This window comes from Phaseolus vulgaris, chromosome 3 (genome assembly GCF_051622355.1).
Source record: "Phaseolus vulgaris cultivar YP4 chromosome 3, ASM5162235v1, whole genome shotgun sequence".
Lineage (NCBI taxonomy): Eukaryota > Viridiplantae > Streptophyta > Magnoliopsida > Fabales > Fabaceae > Phaseolus > Phaseolus vulgaris.
The window spans coordinates 32,363,015-32,382,905 of NC_143500.1; the positions used below are offsets into that span (position 1 = coordinate 32,363,015).

Below are 19,891 nucleotides of genomic sequence, written 5' to 3' on the forward strand. Positions count from 1 at the left end.
CAGATTTTCATATTTTTAGATATATTCTGTTTGGAGACTTGCTTTGAGTCAGATCTAGAAGACTCCTTATAAGTAACTGCTGGGCCGTAGGCTAGACAACTAGGGAAAAATGTTATAGCAGTGTATACTATGTTGTTTTTAGGTGTCTTGGCAGGAACAGAAATAAAAATTTATTGAGGGAGAATCTGAGTCCCTACACTTGCTTCAATAGATTCACTAGAAAAATATTAACTACAAAATTTTATTGGAAAGCTTAAAAATCTACAATAATTCATACTACATTAAGGTTGTCTAGTACTTGGGTTTGGATATGTTAGAGAGCTTATTTCCTCTGTTTTACAGTTGTAGTTTGTTTCAGCTGATCTTTCTTTATATACATGTATATGTATGTATGTATGGGCTTTGTAAGTAGGAATAGGATCATTGATCCCTGATTATTAGGCAAGATCAGGTAGGATAAGTCAAAATCGAATCATGTTTGATTCATAATGGGGCATTGCTGAGGAGGAGATTATTGTAAGTTGCACCAATTTTCCCACGGCATAGACCAAGTGAGTCAAACCACAATTGAATTGTAATGCTTGGGCAGCTACGCTCTTAAGTAGAAAGAATTGTCTCCTAACTATTAGCTATAACTTTTAGCTTAGTGATAAAATGCTCCTTTCAACAATTAATATCAAAGTCATAGGTTTGATTCTTAGTGGAGAATCCACAACTACCTAGACCAATTTAGGAATCATGTATTTATGTCAATACTTAAGAAGAACCCTTACTAAAGAATGACTCTTTATTTATACTTTGTCAATTGTTGCATTTAAAAACATAATAGATGGTTCTCACCTATGACACCTCAACGAATCACACCATTATGCTTTAAAAAAATACTAACATGTTTGTTTCCCAATGTAACCAATATGACCACAAATACCAAACATAAATACAACAGTTTCTACTGAGATTAATGGAAACACAATTTATTCCATACAGAAAATAAAAACTATAAACACCTTTGCGTCCAACTCTATGCATTTAGTGGATAAGTACTTCATCTTATTTTGAAAAGTTGTAATGGTCTAGCCGAAAAACATCCTCAACAATATCCACCTGACCAGTTAATAGCTATTAAATATGTCAATAACCTATGACCTAGACCTATTAATTACTTGAGGCATATTTAACCATTAGTTCCACAAGTTGATAATCGTATTCAAACATTCATTTTATAACCACTTCTGAAAAAAAGTTGATCACCATTAGACATTTTAATAACATCATGACACTATTGATCATTTTTAAGTGACATACAAATTGATAATTCGATGGACCCATTCATTTACTCTTAACCAGTTGCGAGGAAAAATTAACCATCATGGGGCATTTCAATAACTTCGATGACATTTTTAGTCATTTGAGACGTTTAACTATTATTGTCCCAACCACAACACAATAAATATATAGAATCACAATATTTTACATATAATTATCCACACAATGGGTGAATGTTTTGATGAAGAATCCCAGCAGAAATTTGTCATTACCCAATTATTTTGGTACAAGTGATATATTTGTTCCAGAATTGGAAAAGAAATACCAGAAAAGACTTTAAAAAATAGGGTTTGGAATTGGACTTGCCTTCACTTCAAGTGAAAATGTCGGAACTTTCCGGAAAACATCCCTCAAGCTTCGACGGACAAATATATCAAGTCCTTGACCCTCGCGTATCATTGGTTTTCCAAGACAACCATCAATTCCAACAGACATGTTAATACCCAGAATCTGTCATTTCATTTTGACTCAGAAAGATGATGCCTATGATTTTAATTGGAGAGCACTTATGACAAGAAATGTGTACCTGAGCATGAAGAAGATCAATATGCACAGCTGAAGGATCTTCTGCTTGAGATCCATGCCAACTTAATTCATTTTTAATCTGTAGCTTTCCAAGATCAAGTTGTATAAAACTGGAAGTCAATAAAAGAACAAGAATAAGATTTTTCAGCTTCTAAAGTATAAATCTATTCCACATCAACTAGAGATATGACTAAATTTTAATATATAAGTAGTACAAACTTCCATTACAAGCTGATATAGTGAGGTTTTGTAATGTTAGGTTCAATTAAGTTTAAAGTCCAATTCTTAACAACTATTTATCATCTTTCACCTAATAATAGCTTAAGCTTAGGAGAGGTAGCTTTGATAAGGTATCAGAGTTTCTATGGCAAAGTGGTCAGAATTTCAGTTCTTACCACCCACAATCTTCTAATAAAAAGAAGAAAGTAATCATAAGGTGCCTGGAGATATGCATTGTCTATACTTCAAGTCAAAAGGAATCTTGCATGGTAGAATTTAGAAACTTCTCCATACTTACATATCCTACCAAATGAAAGATATAAATATATACAATTTTCTAATAGAACTATTACCATCTGAAACTCTCATATAATCAAGCACACACTATCATGCTTATTGCAATTCAATATTACCATCAACTATAGAATAATCATGTGATGCAATTTTCACCTATTAAATTTGGACTTTTACATGTCTAGTCTGTTTAGACAAACTTCTCCATAAGTACATCAAGAATAGAAAAATAAGAAAAAAATGAAATGAACTTTTCTGTAAGCTAAAATTAGCTTATAAACAAATTACAAGAACAATTTAAAGAAACTATGAGAGAGAGAACTTTTACAAATTAGCTTACAGAGGAGATAGTTCTAATTTTTACTCTTTTCTCTTTTACAAGTGTTTATGGAGAAACTTGTCCAAACGTTATGGCATCATAAAAATCACAAAGCATATTAAATAAACACTTCAATTGACACCACAAACGAATCTAAATATCACTCACTCTTTGCTCGTTGAATTCCTTGGAACAATGATAATTGGGGTGTCAAGTGCCAGATCAAGTTTAAGTGCAGTAGCTCCATCCATTTCATACTTCTGAATGAACCATTCAAATCCTCCAACTTTATCAACAAGTTTTATTGCTTCATCGGTATTAGGGGAGGCAAGTTCCATAAAGTACATCATTATCTGTAACAACCAACAAACATACAAACAGTTTCTCCTTAAATCAAAATACTAAATGAACCCAAACTTTTTCTTTTAGTCCTCCAAATTTAAAAATTGTTTATTTTGTCCCCAAATTTCAAAAAATTATCTTTTTTGGTCTCTCCCTACAAACAATGTTACACTGTTTGCCCATGTGGCTACCGATGTCCATGTTAATAGTGACATTTACCATTCAAGTAATTATGCAAAAATTTTAAACCAAATTTTATTTTGGTCCCCTAAATTTAAATTTTTTTTATGTATTTAAATACTACCAATTTTTAAATACTTCCGATTGATTTTGAAAGTTGACATTGTTGAAAATTTGTTGGCTAACTGACACATGTTTAATTTGAGAAAGACAAGTAGTGACCTGGATGATTACTACTACTACCACAACGATGCAGTCCCTTCTTATCTTCTATCTTCCTTGGTCTTGTCACCTTGTCATGAATAGAGTTTTGACTTCAAGTTTGGAAGGAAGGAGATTGAGGTGTGCATCCTCCGGATGACACTATTTTTCTATGTGAAGACTCCTTCAACAACGTGGTAACCTTGAAGGCCATCCCAAGGGGGTTTGAATTAGCCTCAGGGTTGAAGATCAACTTCCATAAGTCAAAGCTTGCAGGCATCAATGTTCAAAGTAGTGATGTAGCATGTTATACAAAGACGTTGAACTCCAAACAAATGGGAGTACCGTTTAAATATCTGGGCCTTGAAGTGGGAGGTAACCCCAGGAAGAAGTAGTTCTGGGATCCGGTCGTTAACAAGTTAAAAGCGAAGCTCAGTGTGTGGAAAGGGAGATTTTTATCCATGGCAGGGAGAATTTGTCTTATCAACTCTGTCATATCTGCTATACCTCTGTATTATCTCTCCCTTTTCAAAGCCCCTGACTCAGTCTGTAAAAAGATTACCTCTATCCAAAGGAGATTCTTGTGGGGTTGGGGGAAAGAAAGAAAGCCAATTTGATGGGTTAGTTGGGAAGATGTGTGCAAACCTAAAGAGGAGGGTGGATTGGACTCAAAGTATGGGTTGGAAAGGTGGAAGGAGATATTGGACTCAAAGTATGGGTTGGAGCCTGGAAGCGTCCATATACTAGTCAAACTCCAATCTTGGTGGTGGAAAGATCTCTACAAAGTGTGCAAGGAGGGAGGAGGAAAAGGATGGTTTCAAGAAGAACTAAGTTGGAAACTAGGGTGTGGAGACAAAGTAAAGTTCTGGGAGGAGGTGTGGGTTGGGAGCTCTGATCTCAAATCCTTGTTTCCTAGATTGTTCTCCCTATCCTTAAACCAGGGGCAAACAATGGGTGAAGTTGGCGTGTGGATTAATTCGGATTGGAGATGGAGGCTGACATGGAGGGGTGCCAGATTTGAGTGGGAATCATCACTGGAAGCAGACCCTGTTACACTGCTATCAGAGGCACTAATGAGAAGGAATGACGTGGATGTGCAGGTGTGGGGGAAGGAAGAACCAGGCCTTTTTTCTGTGAATTCTGCTTATGAGTGCCTTGCCAAGCAGTCTCGTGGAACCCAATCCGATGTGTTTAATCTCCTTTGGAAGACTAAGGCATTCCCAAATGTGATCGTGACAGCTTGGAGAGTTGTTGGATAGAATCCCAACAAGGGTGAGTTTGAGTAGGAAAGGGGTGATGATGAAATCTACGCTATGTGCAATGTGTCAACTTAAGGAGGAGTCTTGTTAACATATCTTCTTGGAGTGTAAATACGCACAAAGGGTATGGTCCTTGTGCTTCAAATGGATAGGTATCTCTTTTGTTCAACAAAATGATTTAAATCTGCACTTTATGAGTTTTTATCTGAGCAATGCAAGCAAGAAGCAAAACCTGGTATGGAAAAGTGTTTGGACATCTGTTATTAGGTGTATCTGGGACCAAAGGAACTTGATTGTATTCAAAAAAGGGCTAGTAGATGCGGAAGAGGTGTTTCAGAAGGCTCAACTCAAATCCTGGCTTTGGATGAAGCATAAGGTGCATTCCTTTACTTATTCTTTCGTAGACTGGATTCTAAATCCAATGTTTTGCATTAGAAGTTATAATTAGGACTCTCAGGTGCCAAGAGTTTTAAGACTACGGCCTATACTGGATTTATAGTTGGTTGGAAGTGTTGGTGGGTTTGTCACGGCCTGCAGCTGGTGCAAGATGGAAAGGACATATGTGCTTGTATGCAAGGGAGTCAAAAGGAATGTTAAGGACATGATGGAGGATTCTGTTTTGGTGTGTCTTATAACAGACCAATAGAAGCAGGGTGTATGCTGGTTCAGGTTTCTTTATGCAGGAAACAAATCCTGTGTTTTTTATGTGGTGTTTTGGTTGTTGTGGAAATCCCTAAGTGTGTTTGCTGATCAACTAGTGGTCTCACATGTGGATGGTAGCAGTAGAGGTTGTGGTGGGTATTCAGACATGTTGGGGGATGTAAGTCGAAGTTGTAAACTCCAACCAATCTAAGTGCGAGATGGACCTTGGCAAGTAGGAAGTTGGTTTCTTATAAAAGTGAGTTTAAAAGGAGCAAATAGGGGGAAGCCAAAGTCCAAAAAGGAGCGAATAGAAGATGATGCATTGAAGTGATTAATTCTGTGACAAGTGCTACAATCGTGCCACTGCAAGCTAGGTAAAAGGAATGTCAATGAGGTGGTGGAGATAACCAATATTTTGGTGTATTTTGATAGTATTGAAGCTGCAGTTTGCAGTGCTTATAGCATTCCAATACGAGCACGGTGCTAGCTGGAATAGGATGTTTAGCTTATGCAGCAAACATTATCCATCTATTGCTTCTGGGGTGTTTGTTCATCTCTTTATTCTTGGAGATTCTTAATGTGGTTTGGTTTACGTAAAAGGATTGGGATACCCCTTTTGTATCCCTCTTAATTTAATTTCATTCTTTGGTGATCAAAAAATAAAATAAAACTTATGACAGTATAGTATTTGTTGTGTATAGAATGTGTGAATACAAGGTTTTTGTTTTGCTTCACTAAAATCAGGAACAAATATATCATAACTGTATTTGAATTTTAGGAAATATGTGTCTAAAATTTGTGTGTCTAATCATATGAATGACTTCTCTGTGTGTATTGGGACTTCCCTGCTGTGGGCTAGACTAAAGTGAACACTGAGGGTGCAGCTCGGGGGTCTCCAAGCCCTGCTGCTTGTGCGGGTATCTTCAGAGGGAGTCCCAGGAATATAAAAATATAGGTAGTTTTCCTGCTTTTTGGGTAATCAGAATGCCTTGCTTTTTGGGTAATCAGAATGCCTTGTATGCCAGAGGGTTGAGTTTAGAAAGCTTTTGTTGGAGGGTGATTCTACTTTGCTCTATCAAGCTTTTTCTTCTGCAAAAGTGGTTCCTTGGACTCTTAGAGGGAGGTATGTGTTCGCATGGATTTTAAAGTTTCTCATATTTTTAGGGAAGGAAATGCTGATATATTGGCTAATTTGGATGTTGATAATAAGTTAGACTTTTTTGGTACTCTGTTATGCTTCCTTGTATTACTTTCGATTTTTTCCATAAGAAATACCAATTTTCTTTATTTCGTATTTAGGTTGTGTTCCTTTTTATTACATGGGTTTCAGTTTGGTCCCCCCATGTTCTGTTTTCTTTTCTGTTTTCTTTTTTGTTATGTTTCATGTGATGGCCGATGATTGGTGGATTTTGAGATGTCCACCAAGCTAAGATGTCAAAATTCTTAGTGATACCTAACATGATTTTTTTTAATATCATTTGATAACCTATTCATACAATAAAAAAAGGTTGACAAAGATTATATGGGTAAATTTATTTATTTATTTTTTCACGTAAAGGAGTGGAATGAAACAAAACTTTCACATTCAGTCTTGAATTATAGACGTTAATTCTTTCCCAATTTGAGGGACTAAAAAATAATTTTAAATTTGAGCGACTAAAAATATCATTTTTAAATTTGGAGATTACATGAAAATTTGACCTAAATTCAAGTAATTAAAAATATATTTCAGCCAAAAAATCTAAAAATAATTTCCACATCATTAGTTTTGGTATACGTGTCATTGTTGACGTCATGTCATTAATCATGTCAACAACAAGCATAACGCTATTAGAGCTGAAGGATACAAAAGAACATTTCTAAAATTCAAGGACTAAAAAATGCAACTTTTAATTTGGAGAACTAAAAGAAAGAGTGACCCAAATTCGAGGGACTAAAGATATTTTAACCTTAAAATCTTAAAACAAAAAAATACCAATTAACATCTGACTCCAAATTTACTGAGTTTTGGAGCATACCTCTTGCACAAATCTATAAAGGAAAACAATGCGAACTGCTGAAAGTTGGCCTTGCAAGCTATAATCATATCCTTTATAGTCATCGTCATCAGCACTATAAGAATGAAATTTGAACTGAAAAAATAAAGATCGTAAAGTTGTCATTCCAACATTAATCAGTGTGAAAATCTATTTTGAATACATTACCGAATTATGGATTCTTAAATATTAAAAGACAAAGATAAATGTATGTGTGTATGAGAGAGACCATCACAGAATTGGGAATTTCAATAGGGTGCCCACAAAGACTGTTATGGGTGCATGGTTATCAAATTCACGAGTTGTGAATAGTCTGGTTCACACATATTAATGTTACCCTTTAATTTTTAAATCAACCGCGTAACCAGGAAAACTAGTGTTTTACACAGTCAAACTGATATGGTTTTAGTAACTATGGTTTTCCACGAACAGCTTGAAACTTCAGAACTTTTTTATCCAAATATAATATTAAATTAAAAATAACAAAACATAATAAAAACAGAGTATAGTTTTAACATATAAAACACTAAAAATAATAACACAAAATTAACTTTAAAGAATTTCTTTTAAAATTACACATCTACATGTAAATTATAAATGATAAACAAAAACACAAAATTATAAGGCATACAAATAACATAAAAAACAAGAAAAGCAACAATATTTTTTTATAAATTTAGAATGAGTTCTGTAATTATTCTTTACTTTGTTCAAAGATTTGATAGATTATATTGAATATAAACTTCTCCAAAATCAAAACAAACCAATTTAAGTTGGCACAGTGTGTTGATAAAATAAAAAGATATATGAAACCCAAAATAATTAATGCAATACAAGGGGTAGAATAATTTGTTTGAATAGTGGAATATTGCAAAATGTAATCGAAATAAATAAATAAATAAAAATACGCAAGAAGAATTTATAGGCAGAGAACACACCTTTATAAGGGAGTCGACACCAGGATTACGAATGTCACACAGCCAATCCCAACACTGATCTGACCCAAGGGACGTATCACAGAGTCTAACATTGCCTAATGTTCCATCAATGGAAAGAGAACTTGGATGAACCTTGACAGAAAAAATATTGGATTTCAGAGCTTGCATACATATGACAGTGAATAATAGAAAGCACAAGTGCTTTTAGAACAGAGGAAAATGAAAAAGAATAACTTGTATAGACAACCAATAGCATTGAGAAAGCCAGGGAAAAGAGAAAGGAAGACTCTAACTTGCAAACAAAAAGGTTTCTCATTACCTTAAGATCCAGAAGGAAACTTTCTTGTACTAGTGTAGCGAGCTGAGAACCATCTTCCTTGTTAAGAAAAACAGTTACACTGTCCACATTCATGTTCAAATAAAATACTACACGGTCTTTACCATATCCCAACAAACCCCTAACGGCCCCTTTTTCATCCTTTACTGAAAGTTTATCTGAAGAAGTTGTGGCCGTGTCAGTAGAACTTGTGACTTTATTTCCAGAGCTTATATCCAAGCCAAAATTTATCAAAGCAACTATAGTAGGTCGGTTGCAGAAAAATTCCAGTTTGGACATACGAACACACATCTGAAGAATAACATTCAGAAAAGTGAAAACTACAATGTATCATACTTAAGAGAAGACCAGAAACTCCAATTCATCATCAACAAGGTGCAACAAGTACCTGTGTGTCTACACCATCATAATCAGGCGAAGCAGAACTCCTTGTAATGAAGGAAACAGACACAAAATTTGAAGTATCACTTCCCTGCGCCTCATAATATACCTCACGAGGAGTGCCTTTTACCAACTCAATATCCTTTTCATGTATTATTCTTTCCAGAGACTCAAAATCAGAAGCAATCCCCACAAATTCCTGATGTCCTCCATCAGTGTGAGCAATGAAATCAGATAATGCATCCGTAAAGCAATCATCGTCATCATGAAACAATTCCTTCCCATGAGAATCAAACATGTCGGAGGATAAAGTTTCATTTGTCAAGACTGAAACTGCAAGATAACAAGGAGCCACTGATACACGACTCTGAAGTTCATCCTTAATTTTTAAAGAATGCAATTTCAACTTAACTGTCAGGTCACCATCTGCAAGAAGGACCTGGACCTGAGAAAGAAAAAAGCAGCCACAATGCATTTATAATTGAACCAACTTACAAAATAGGAAAAATACAAAAATCTACTTCCAAAATTGGAATAATTTTATTGGCAAAAAGCATAGTTATAATCACTCAATGGATTAGTTGACATAATATTTTTAATTTCCCCATTCCTAGGTCAGAACTACAAATCATTTTATGTGACCGAGCACGGCCATGTTCTTATGGGGTTCCAATTATAAGCAGATAATAATCCACTTTAAGAGCTCACATTTTCACAGCAATAGTCTATTCCTATTTCTGGCAGCTGTATAATATTCACGCATCTCAAAATAATTTTGTCAAGGTTCTAGAAACTATAAGATGCTTCAGGCTCTCCATGTTTATGATCAAAATATTTAATCTGCAAAATACCAAAATAATTAAATTACATTTCTCCCAACAGTGTCTCTTTTAGAATTTGGAAATGAACTTAAGTCAACTCCATATGGATAATATGGTAGGTAACCTTCCTTAATAAATCTAGGATGTGGAAAAGCAAGAGAAAGCTTGTTAGACTAAATCAATAATTGTTAGTTTGTACAAGTGTTACCTTTTACCGCTACAATTACTTTTGTTGTAAGCGGTGCCTATAAATAATTTTGTATTCCTTTTATTTCATGTAAGCAAAAGTAATAAAAGTTTGTTTGTTCATCTCGTTCTTTTTCTTTAAGATGGTATCTAGTGCTAGTTTTTTTACGCTTCATCTTCTCCAAATTTAGGATTCATCTTCATAACATTTTCTTCGCGATTTCGCTCTGAGAATCTCTCTTCACAGTTTTCTTGAATTTTTATTCCTGAATTCAATCTCGTAAATCTTCTTCATAGCATCTTCATTTTTGTGAAGTCTTCCTCTATTTCTATGGCTTTTGCATCACAATCATTTCCATCCTCCATTCCTGAAAAGCATGATGATTTGAATTATCTTCATTAACAAGAACATGTTGTCGTAAAAACAACAACGATCTGTTCTGAATCTCGTGGTTCCACCTCGTTATCTCACAGAAAATAATCACACACTTGATCGTGTTAATCCAGAGTATGAAGTGTGGGAAGTTTAGGACCAAATTACTTGTTTGGCTTTAGTCTACCATCTATAAGTTTGTTCTAACTCGCACCCTTGGTTCCAATCCCTCTTTTGGGGTTGGGGAGAAGATTCATGAATATTTTGGTCGTCAAACCATGCAAATCGACTTGATTGCAAAACAATGGAAGATTATCTTCTCAAAATTAAAACTTATGTTGATGAACTCGTTGGTGTTGAAGTTTTAGTACCATGAAGAAATGCTAATGCAACTCTTGAAGGACTTCCTTCTGATTATACACCAATACTTTTTGTTATTGAAAGTTAAAAGTGTACACCATCCATTGTTGAAATTGAAGCTCTTCTTTATGGCCATGAAACTTGTTTTGATCGGTATGTCAAGGAGATGCAAAATTTGGTATCTCCTTCACTAAATTATACTCAAGCCTCGTATGATCCTGGTGGTGGAAATCATGGTGGCTGTTGCAATATAGTTACTTCTTGTGGTTGTGGTTTTGGCAAAAGTCGTGGAGGTGGTAAATCTACCAATTTTTAAAGCCCGTCATTTTAGATCTGATGTTTCTTATCAACCTCAGAAATCTTTGTACTACATTGATCTTGCTACACAACAATATATTCCTTAATATTGTAATGAAGTTTCCCTTTGCAAGTGCAATTTTTTTGTTGCTTTGACAAGATATAAACCCATAAGATGATTTCGTCATGCGGTCTCTAGCTCGATAATGAACTACCCAGACACCTTTGAAGGAATTTAAAGCATTGAGTGCATAGGAATAAGGAATATTACATGCAGATGCTAAGGAGCAATTACTTGAGTCTATAGGTTTTCTTAACGTGTCCAACAGCCCCTTTAATTTCATACTCTCCTGAGTTGAAGTCTGTGGTGGGTCATGAAGAATTGTCTTCAGCTAACCTAGTTGTGCCATATGGACATTATTATGTCCTCCAACTTGATTTCCTTTAGGTGTCCAAATCTCTTGACCATCCTTCTAATTGTGGAATGTAATTAAATCTACTAATATTCTACAAAGATTGTGGAATGTAATTTTAATACTATGTAATTAAAATTGTACAAGAAAATATTATCTACAACACAAATTAAGGGCTTCTGACAAATATTATTAAAAAAGATAAATGAAGCTTGTTATAAAAAAAGAAAAAGATAATCCCTTAGGATTTTTATATTTCACCAAAATATTCAAGAACACTAACTTACTCTTAAGTTACACTAGTCTTTTCTGACCATTCCCCAATATTGTGTTACGTATGGAATAGAACTTAAAACAAGGACGCCTCAAAAAGTGCATAACATGACTATTAAAAAAATTATCAATCAAGGTCCATTCAAATTAAAAAATGTATCTATCTATACACAAATTGTAGAAATATATGCACAAACCTTCCCCCCATCCGCAACAATTTCAAGAATAAGAGACTCGTCAAGCTTTCCATTTGTGGTGTCCCCAACCTGCACAAATAATATATATATATATATATATATATATGTGTGTGTGTGTGTGTATATATATATATACACATATAGACATATCTCAGTATAGATTTTGCCATGCACACATAACAACTATAAACAATGAACATAAACAAATAAATGCGAGGAAGAAAAGATGAAAATATCCCAAAGTACCAGCAAAAAGCATATGTTCAACATTAGACCTTAAACTACCCATTAGTTCAAAGTAATTGTTAATAGAGAATAAAACAAAAAATTGCCAGAATGAGAATACTACTCATATGTCTGTATGCAACGAATATTACTCACTCTATGTGCTATTTTGCCAGGCCAAATCTTAAAATGAATTCACCTAACCTTTCCATATATAAACAGCTTCAATTCCACCAGTGCCCCATTTATAACAGTGTCAGCTGTTTTTGAATTAGTGGTACTAAGAACATTGTAGGAAATAGCATCACCCTCTGAGTCACCTAGCAAATCAATTGATGGAGGAGTCTACATGCAACATGTATACTTTTATAAACTGATGATAAATAAAAATATATCATAAATTAACAAAAAAAAAAGCATGATATGAAAGTAGATTAAAGATGCCATACAGAAGCTTGATACGTGGCTTGAACAAGTCCTTTAAACCAACTAGCCTTCTCATCCTCATCTCGAAAATCTAAGATCCATGTGCTAGAAGATTCCAGAGCCTATAAAATAATTTAAGAGAGAAAAGGTCAGCAGAAAGTTACAAAAAAATGTATTTCTAACAAAAATTTACTGTTTACGTTCCACTTAATAATTCCCAAGATCATCTGCTCTTCTGTCACCCCATTTCCTTATCATGAAGTTAACAATTGAATGATAGAAAATTTTTATCGAAGTGAAACAAACTACAAGAACAACGGTGAGTGTTAGAGTATTGCATTTGTATACACTTGATTCAAATGAAGTCTGTTATGTAAACATTTGCTAGCCTATAAGTTGTTTGACTTAGTAAAGCAAGTTACGAAGTGTAGTAAGCTATAAATAGCTGAATCTCTTTGGTTACCTGCGACTTTTCAGAAATACAATTTCTTAAATTTCATTCTAAATTCTCTCGCTAAATTATTTAATATTTATTAAGTTTAGTGTGCACAACATGAGCTTTCCTTCTCAAATTAGCAAGTCTATTATCAAACACATTTACTTCATTCTCTATATCTGTCTCCCATTTTCAATTTTTAGTGGTTCTGGAGCCAGATAGGAAGAGTGCTTTTCAGTTTAAACTCAAAATTTTGCCAAATCAAACTGCTAATTGTGTACTATAGACTTTCTGAATTGTTTTTTAAATACCTCTGTTTTTAAAGTCAGTCTCCAGAAATTCATTCTTGATAACCAATTTGTAGATCATAAACACCCAGTCAATTCAGTTGGCTGGGCAGTGACATTTTGCAGGACAATTCCTTTTCCACACTACTCTTTCTCCTGATGAGTGTAATGAATGTACTGCACAGGTTCTTAAACATTTGGGCAAATTTTCTTCACGATAAACTGGCTACAATGCTATGGAATAACTTGCTTAAGGCATTCCATCTCTAGTGAGACTAGAACACACCAGTGATGAAAATACACATATAATTGAAAACTAGAGTCCACAATGACCAGTGGCAGATTAGGGTGGACTGTTTCGAGAATTATAGTCGTTCCAAGAGATTAAAGAAATATTTGGCTTACCTTCTGAATGTCCATTCGCTTAATGCTTAAAGCAATACAATATGCCGAACCACCAACATATGTCGAGGGCACATCAAGGACTTGCCTACCAGCCATGCTGCAGAGATGAAAGACAAATTTACATAAATTCCAAAGATATTATTGTTTTTAAACTTAGTTTAAATTTAGATTATGTGCAGCTTTGGACCTACAAGATTTTGAGCAAATTTAGTTCCTCCAGTTTTAAAATTACACAAAGTTGGCTCTTCCATTGGTTTTTTTCTACCTCAAACCCTCAAATGGGTTTTCATTTTCTATCCAAATATTTGAGTAATGTCATGGATTTGGGAGACAGATGTAGAAGAAAAAATTTAGTGGAAAAATCAATAAAATTTTAATAAAACTACAAAAAATTATATGGTGCTGGATTAGGGTATGAAAGTGGACAAACTTGAGATTTTTTTTTTTTTTGTGAAATTTTGGATAGGGAATTTTGAGGAAAGGAAAGATATGTGAGGATTTTGAGTTTTAAGTGAGAATTTGGGGGTTTTGGGTGGAAGGAAATTGACAGAAGGACCAAATATGTTTGATTTTAAAAATAAAAGGACTTGCTCAAAAAATACTTCAGGAACCAAAATCGCACATTATCTAAACTAAAGGAATTAAAAATGGAATTAAGCCCAATACAAGAGGATCTTAAACAATTCTAATGATGACTAGATTATAAGCCCAATATAATGATAACTTGCTCCTTTGATATTTACTTCCTGTCACAATAACAATCATCTACTCAATGCTAGTAACATGAGAGGATGAAGATCTGCCAAGCATGTACGTGATGTGGGCATGCAATGCAACACTAGAATACCAACAAATCTACTTGGTTTATACTTGTATTCCATTTTTTAAACTGAGAAAGTAAATGAATGATAGAGAGGTGAGAGGAATTTTGAATGAGAAAAATAACAGAGTGAGATTAGTCCCCTGACTCCATGTTTTATTTACAATTCTTGTTGGTCACAGTTACAGACACATTCCCCGAGTAACCAACTGTCAATGTAGAGACAGAGCCTAAAGCTTGTTTATACATCTTTTCTGAGGTCCTCCCACAAACTACTGCTTTTTTTTAATTTTATTTCCAGTGGGACTAGCATAGCAGCTACTTCACTAGGATGCAGTTGATTTCCTACAAAGCAGTTAATTTGTGATCTATAAAGGGAACTGAATATGCCTTGGTGCTTATTAATTAATGATTATGTATTTCATATAAAAAAAATTTGACAAGAATCAAAGTGGCTATTTTATTGGTTTGTCTGCATTTTATAGCAATAATTTGCAATTTATTGGTTCATCTGCAAGGAGAAGGATTAGAAAGAAAACCCAAGTTCCACGTTAATATAGGAGGTTAACCTCACAAATGAACTTTTTAAGGTTAAGTTAGTCTATAAGATCATGTTCTGATCAGATTGGTTTAAAAGAGTTTCTAATTCTGACATGTACACAAACTCAGCAGCCTTTTCTTTTTAGGGTTAAATAAGTCTTTATACCTTCAAAAAATGACCCATATTAAAATTGGTACCTCCAAAAACTTTAAGCATTTTTTATACCCAACATATAACAAATATGCTATTTTGTTCCTGATAGTTTCTCTCTTACTTTGAATTAACAGTTTTGACATGTTAATTTGATAAGGTCATATGCTATAATACCTGCAAATATCTCACGATGATGATTATATGTCAACATCATTGATTCAAGAGTAAAAAAGTTACTGTAAAAAATAAATATTAACATATTTATGAGATGTTGTGTATCAAAAGCACTGAAACCATTTCAGAGGTACCAATTACAGTGAGGCCAATTTTGGAGGCACAAAAAATTTATCTTACCCTTATTTTTGTTATGAAAAATGAGGAACATCACATTGCAACTGTCCACTCATCATCCACAAGACACAATTAACCAATTTTAACTACCATTAGACATTCAATAACCTCGTAACGTAAACCAGTTCCAGGAACATTTAACCATTAGTTACCCAAGCATACTCATTAAATCTTTTGATCATTTATGAGGCAAAGTTAATCACTATTAAACATTTCAATTATTCCTGACACTTTTAAACATCTATACATGTCAGGAACAGGAATGATTTAAGAGATAAAAGCTTCTTCATTTTTTATTTCCAAGTGGCCTGCATACTTGGTACAGCTATGTTCAATCCACTTCGGAAGTAACAATATCTTAATTATTCTCTAGAAAATTGTTTTGTCATTAATTATCTTTGCCATATTCTTCAATACAAATAAGTTCTTTCTGCTGGGAGGAAAAAACTGTTAAGCCAAGTAAATGCTCTTCTCTTAAAAAAAATCATAAAAAACATTGGAATTGGTGTCCAACAGACAAAAGAGAAAGAAGTGCTAAAAATACCTTAGGTATCGCTGGTAACTCTGAGACTTTGCGGATTCAAATACATAAAGATATGATCCTGAAAGAACCAGGAAACAAGGACTCCATGTAGCAATAGAATTGCCAATTCCCTGTAAAATAAAACAATATTTTCAATTTCATTGACAAGAATGACTCATTACATTAAACATAAATGGAAAATAAGTAACTTGAACAAGAATTGTGGAGTTACCTTCCAAACTAGGATTCTACCATCAGTGGTAAGATCAGAAGGATTCCAAGGAACAGGTTTAGATTCGAAACTATCAGTTGTAGCCTGATTACAAGTTTCCATAGCCTTATATAATGAGCTCAGCAGCTCCATAATTCTGAAATTTCTCTCTGATGAAAAGTGAATGCCAAGGTTTGGCACTTGAATGGAAATAAGAGTGGATGGATAACTAGGATGAGGCACTTTAATCTAGAATAACCAGAGAAAGAAACAGAATATGAACAAGTCATGCACATCCAAATGCCATTCAGATATAAGCATTTAGGAAACAAACCTGATTAACAAGTACTGCCATTCCACACCTATCAATGAGATAATACACGTTTTCATCTTTTTTGCCAATAGGTGAATTCAATACTTGACTCTCATACATTGGTTTCACCATACTACAACTCCCGAACTCGGAGCCACAGTCCGTAAAAAAGGCAGCAATATCTCGACCAGATATGTAAAACCGAGAATAAAGATTTTGCCTCTTCTCATCAGACTGGCTTTCCTGTGAGAAAAGGAATCAATAAAGAATATGCCAAGTCAAATCATAAGCAGGGTGTACAGTGTAAAATGACCAAACTAAAATCTTGTATTTCAAGTAGCTTACTGCAGTGTGTAGTGTAAAATGACCGAAATCCAGAACAAAATGACTACCACATCTGTCTGAACCACTAATTCTGAGAGGAACTCTAACTTTTGGAGCATCAAGATCAATATCAAATGCAAATCTGAAATTCAGTCAGAAACAAGAATCTGTAATTCAACATAATGTGCCTTTTCAATTTAACACAAACAATGACAAAAATAATCAGAAAAACAAATGTACTGACATATCAAGTAATTCAAATCATGCATGCCAAGAATCAAAAAATGAAAAAATAAAAAAGGAAGGGATTTCCTTTGCTAAATGTACCCAGAAGATTATAATGCTTAGGAAATATTTTATTCTCATATATTCAAAGAGAAAAGGCTGCCTACATCTCACAAAAATATTCAATATTTCAAAAAATAACTAGCTTGATGAACACTGTCAAAAGGTTTTCAATAGGCATTAACTTGGAAAAAATAGAAAATAAAGGCAACAACAATCATTTAAGACAGAAAAACCAAAACATCCACCCAAAAGAAAAAAAGAGAATTAACTATAGATGAAACCTGCTTTGCTCTTCTAAAGCCATTTGAAACTGCTCCTGTGCTCTACGAGTCACTTTCTCAAACTTCACCTACCCTCGGAAATGTTGGTTACATGAGTCAGTTTAGGATGAATATGAATTTACTTTTCTCCATTTAGATATACTAATCACACACTTCCTTTTCCACAATTTACTTTTAATTTCAACATAACCATAATCAATGCCTTGAGAACCTACATATATGAGAGAAAGATAACATAACCTCCGAACAACCAAGCAAAAATATAAATAAGAGAATAAAATAAATATCAATGAAAACTATATGGTCCCTCAGCATGTCTTTAGAGAGGTTTTGTAATTTATAGAGAAGCAACTCACTCCCAATTTCGCAAAATGCACTTTTTGTCAAGGAACTACATCTCCTCATTTTAATTCATAAATAACATTTTGTTTACATAATACACATAAAAAAATTGGCATCAGCTTGATCCTTAGCAATACAACCCTATAAGCAAGAAAAATTTAAAGTGAAGTCCATGCAACACGTACATTAAGTCTTGTAACCCATATGAGTGTCAACATTGAACGTGTTGTCACATTGGAATTTTTAAAATCACAATGACTTACTAGGCAATCTGATCAAGATTTCAGATTAACTGTTGCTGAAAATAGCATATTGTTAGGATAAAAATATTCTTATATCTCCATAATAGTTAGAAGAAAATATCTTTAAAATATTTTTATTCATTTCAATGCATTCTTATTACATTATTTTAAAGGATTTCATAATTACAAATAAACAAGAAAGTAAATGGTGTGATTGTTATCAGTAAAATAATTCTATATATCCTTACATAGTTCAAGTTGGTATCAAAGATTATAATCTTAGAAGCCCTATTTTCATTGCCTGTTAATTACGGCCATAACATTGTTCGACATCGTCGTTAAGGTTTCAAGTGATGAACTGTTCGATGTTGTGATTGCTGGAGGGGGGCACACCTTTATGACCCACTTGAAACCTTAACGACAAATTAGGCTTGTGTTCACTGTGTGTCATCATTACTTGTGTTCACATTTACGATTCCTTTTCTTGTGTTCACACTGCTTGAGAATTTTTCCTTAAAGCCTTCGACAAAATTTTTTGCTTATCAATGTGGCCAAACTCTCTTGTAAACACACTTTAATGAATACAACTGAATTTGTGAGACAACTTTTGAGTGTCTTGAGAGTGTTTTACTCTTGTCCTGATTCTTATCAGAGAGAGCTTCTTCAAGTGGTGAATCCTTCTTGCACTTATCCTTTGGATTTCTCTTCAAAACTAGCGTGTTCTTACTCATTCCTTTTGTTAATCCATTTTCAATTTCCTTTTGGAACTTATTCTTGTTTTACATTTGCCGCCACCATTGTTATGCTTCTGCCAACCCAATCTTTCTTTTCCACGGATTTTTGGATTCTCCAACATCTCTTCAATTGATAAAGATCCAACCATCCTATTAAGGATTACATCAGATGTGAAAGCTTACAAAGAGGAAATTGATAGTTTGAAAACTATGATTGAATCAATGACTAAATCCTCTGAGTTGTACACCCATTCCTTGAAACATTCAATACTATTGGTTGTTTGTTTGTCTTATGGTATTTGAATTCTTGATTCAAGAGCAACTAATCACAAGACTACATTTCATAAGCTCTTCAATTTGAATGTCAAAATGATTAATGAACAATCCATTATAATTGCAATGATAATAGTGTAACCATATGCAGATCTGAGAATATAACTTTACATGTGTCACAATTGACCAATAGTCTTATCTTAATACAAAAACATAAAAAAATTTGAATTGTTCAATAAACGCAAGACTTTGCCATGACGAAAATGGTTTTAATTGGAGCAGAGTGATTTGTATCTATTGGAATCCAAGGACCAAAACAAAACAAATGTCACAAGTCAACAAGCAAACATGGGCAAGTTCCCAAATATAGCTTCAGCATAAAACACTTGGGTATCCCTCATTCAACCTTATCAAAACTTGTTGCCTCATATGTTCACTAAAGAGTCTATTAAGTCTTTCAAATGTTATATTTGTCAACTATCAAAGCATCACTATGCATCTTATCCAATCTTTTATAAAAATAATAATTTCTTATTTGACTTGATCCACTATGATGTTTAGGGACCTAATTCAAAATCTATTTCTATATCAAAGTGGTTTATAACTTCTATCGATGATTATACTCGTGTCACAAGAACATACATTATAAAAACTAAATTTGAGGTCTTTCAAATAATTGTCAATTTCTCTGTAAAACAAATTTGGAAAAACATCCAAAGAATTAGGTCTAATAATGGTACTAAATATGTGAATCATAATTTCTCCAAAAAGTATATAGAGCCCTCCTTTTCTACATG

The 19,891-nt window shown here is 33.8% G+C and overlaps 1 protein-coding gene across 1 annotated transcript in view; it reads right to left on the bottom strand.

Annotated features, from left to right (window-relative positions):
• The window catches only part of LOC137807056 (calcium-dependent lipid-binding family protein), a 67,931-nt gene that overhangs the window by 26,440 nt on the left and 21,600 nt on the right, over positions 1-19,891 (bottom strand). The window contains exons 17-32 of the mRNA XM_090300641.1: positions 17,504-17,571; positions 16,956-17,076; positions 16,632-16,853; positions 16,319-16,546; positions 16,108-16,217; positions 13,699-13,795; positions 12,594-12,692; positions 12,349-12,489; positions 11,920-11,988; positions 9,007-9,444; positions 8,601-8,909; positions 8,282-8,413; positions 7,326-7,439; positions 2,852-3,036; positions 1,853-1,961; positions 1,633-1,776 (exon numbers count right to left, since the gene is read on the bottom strand). Coding sequence (XP_090156767.1) covers positions 1,633-1,776; positions 1,853-1,961; positions 2,852-3,036; positions 7,326-7,439; positions 8,282-8,413; positions 8,601-8,909; positions 9,007-9,444; positions 11,920-11,988; positions 12,349-12,489; positions 12,594-12,692; positions 13,699-13,795; positions 16,108-16,217; positions 16,319-16,546; positions 16,632-16,853; positions 16,956-17,076; positions 17,504-17,571 — 2,586 coding nt within the window. The remainder of the gene's footprint in view (positions 1-1,632; positions 1,777-1,852; positions 1,962-2,851; positions 3,037-7,325; positions 7,440-8,281; positions 8,414-8,600; positions 8,910-9,006; positions 9,445-11,919; positions 11,989-12,348; positions 12,490-12,593; positions 12,693-13,698; positions 13,796-16,107; positions 16,218-16,318; positions 16,547-16,631; positions 16,854-16,955; positions 17,077-17,503; positions 17,572-19,891) is intronic.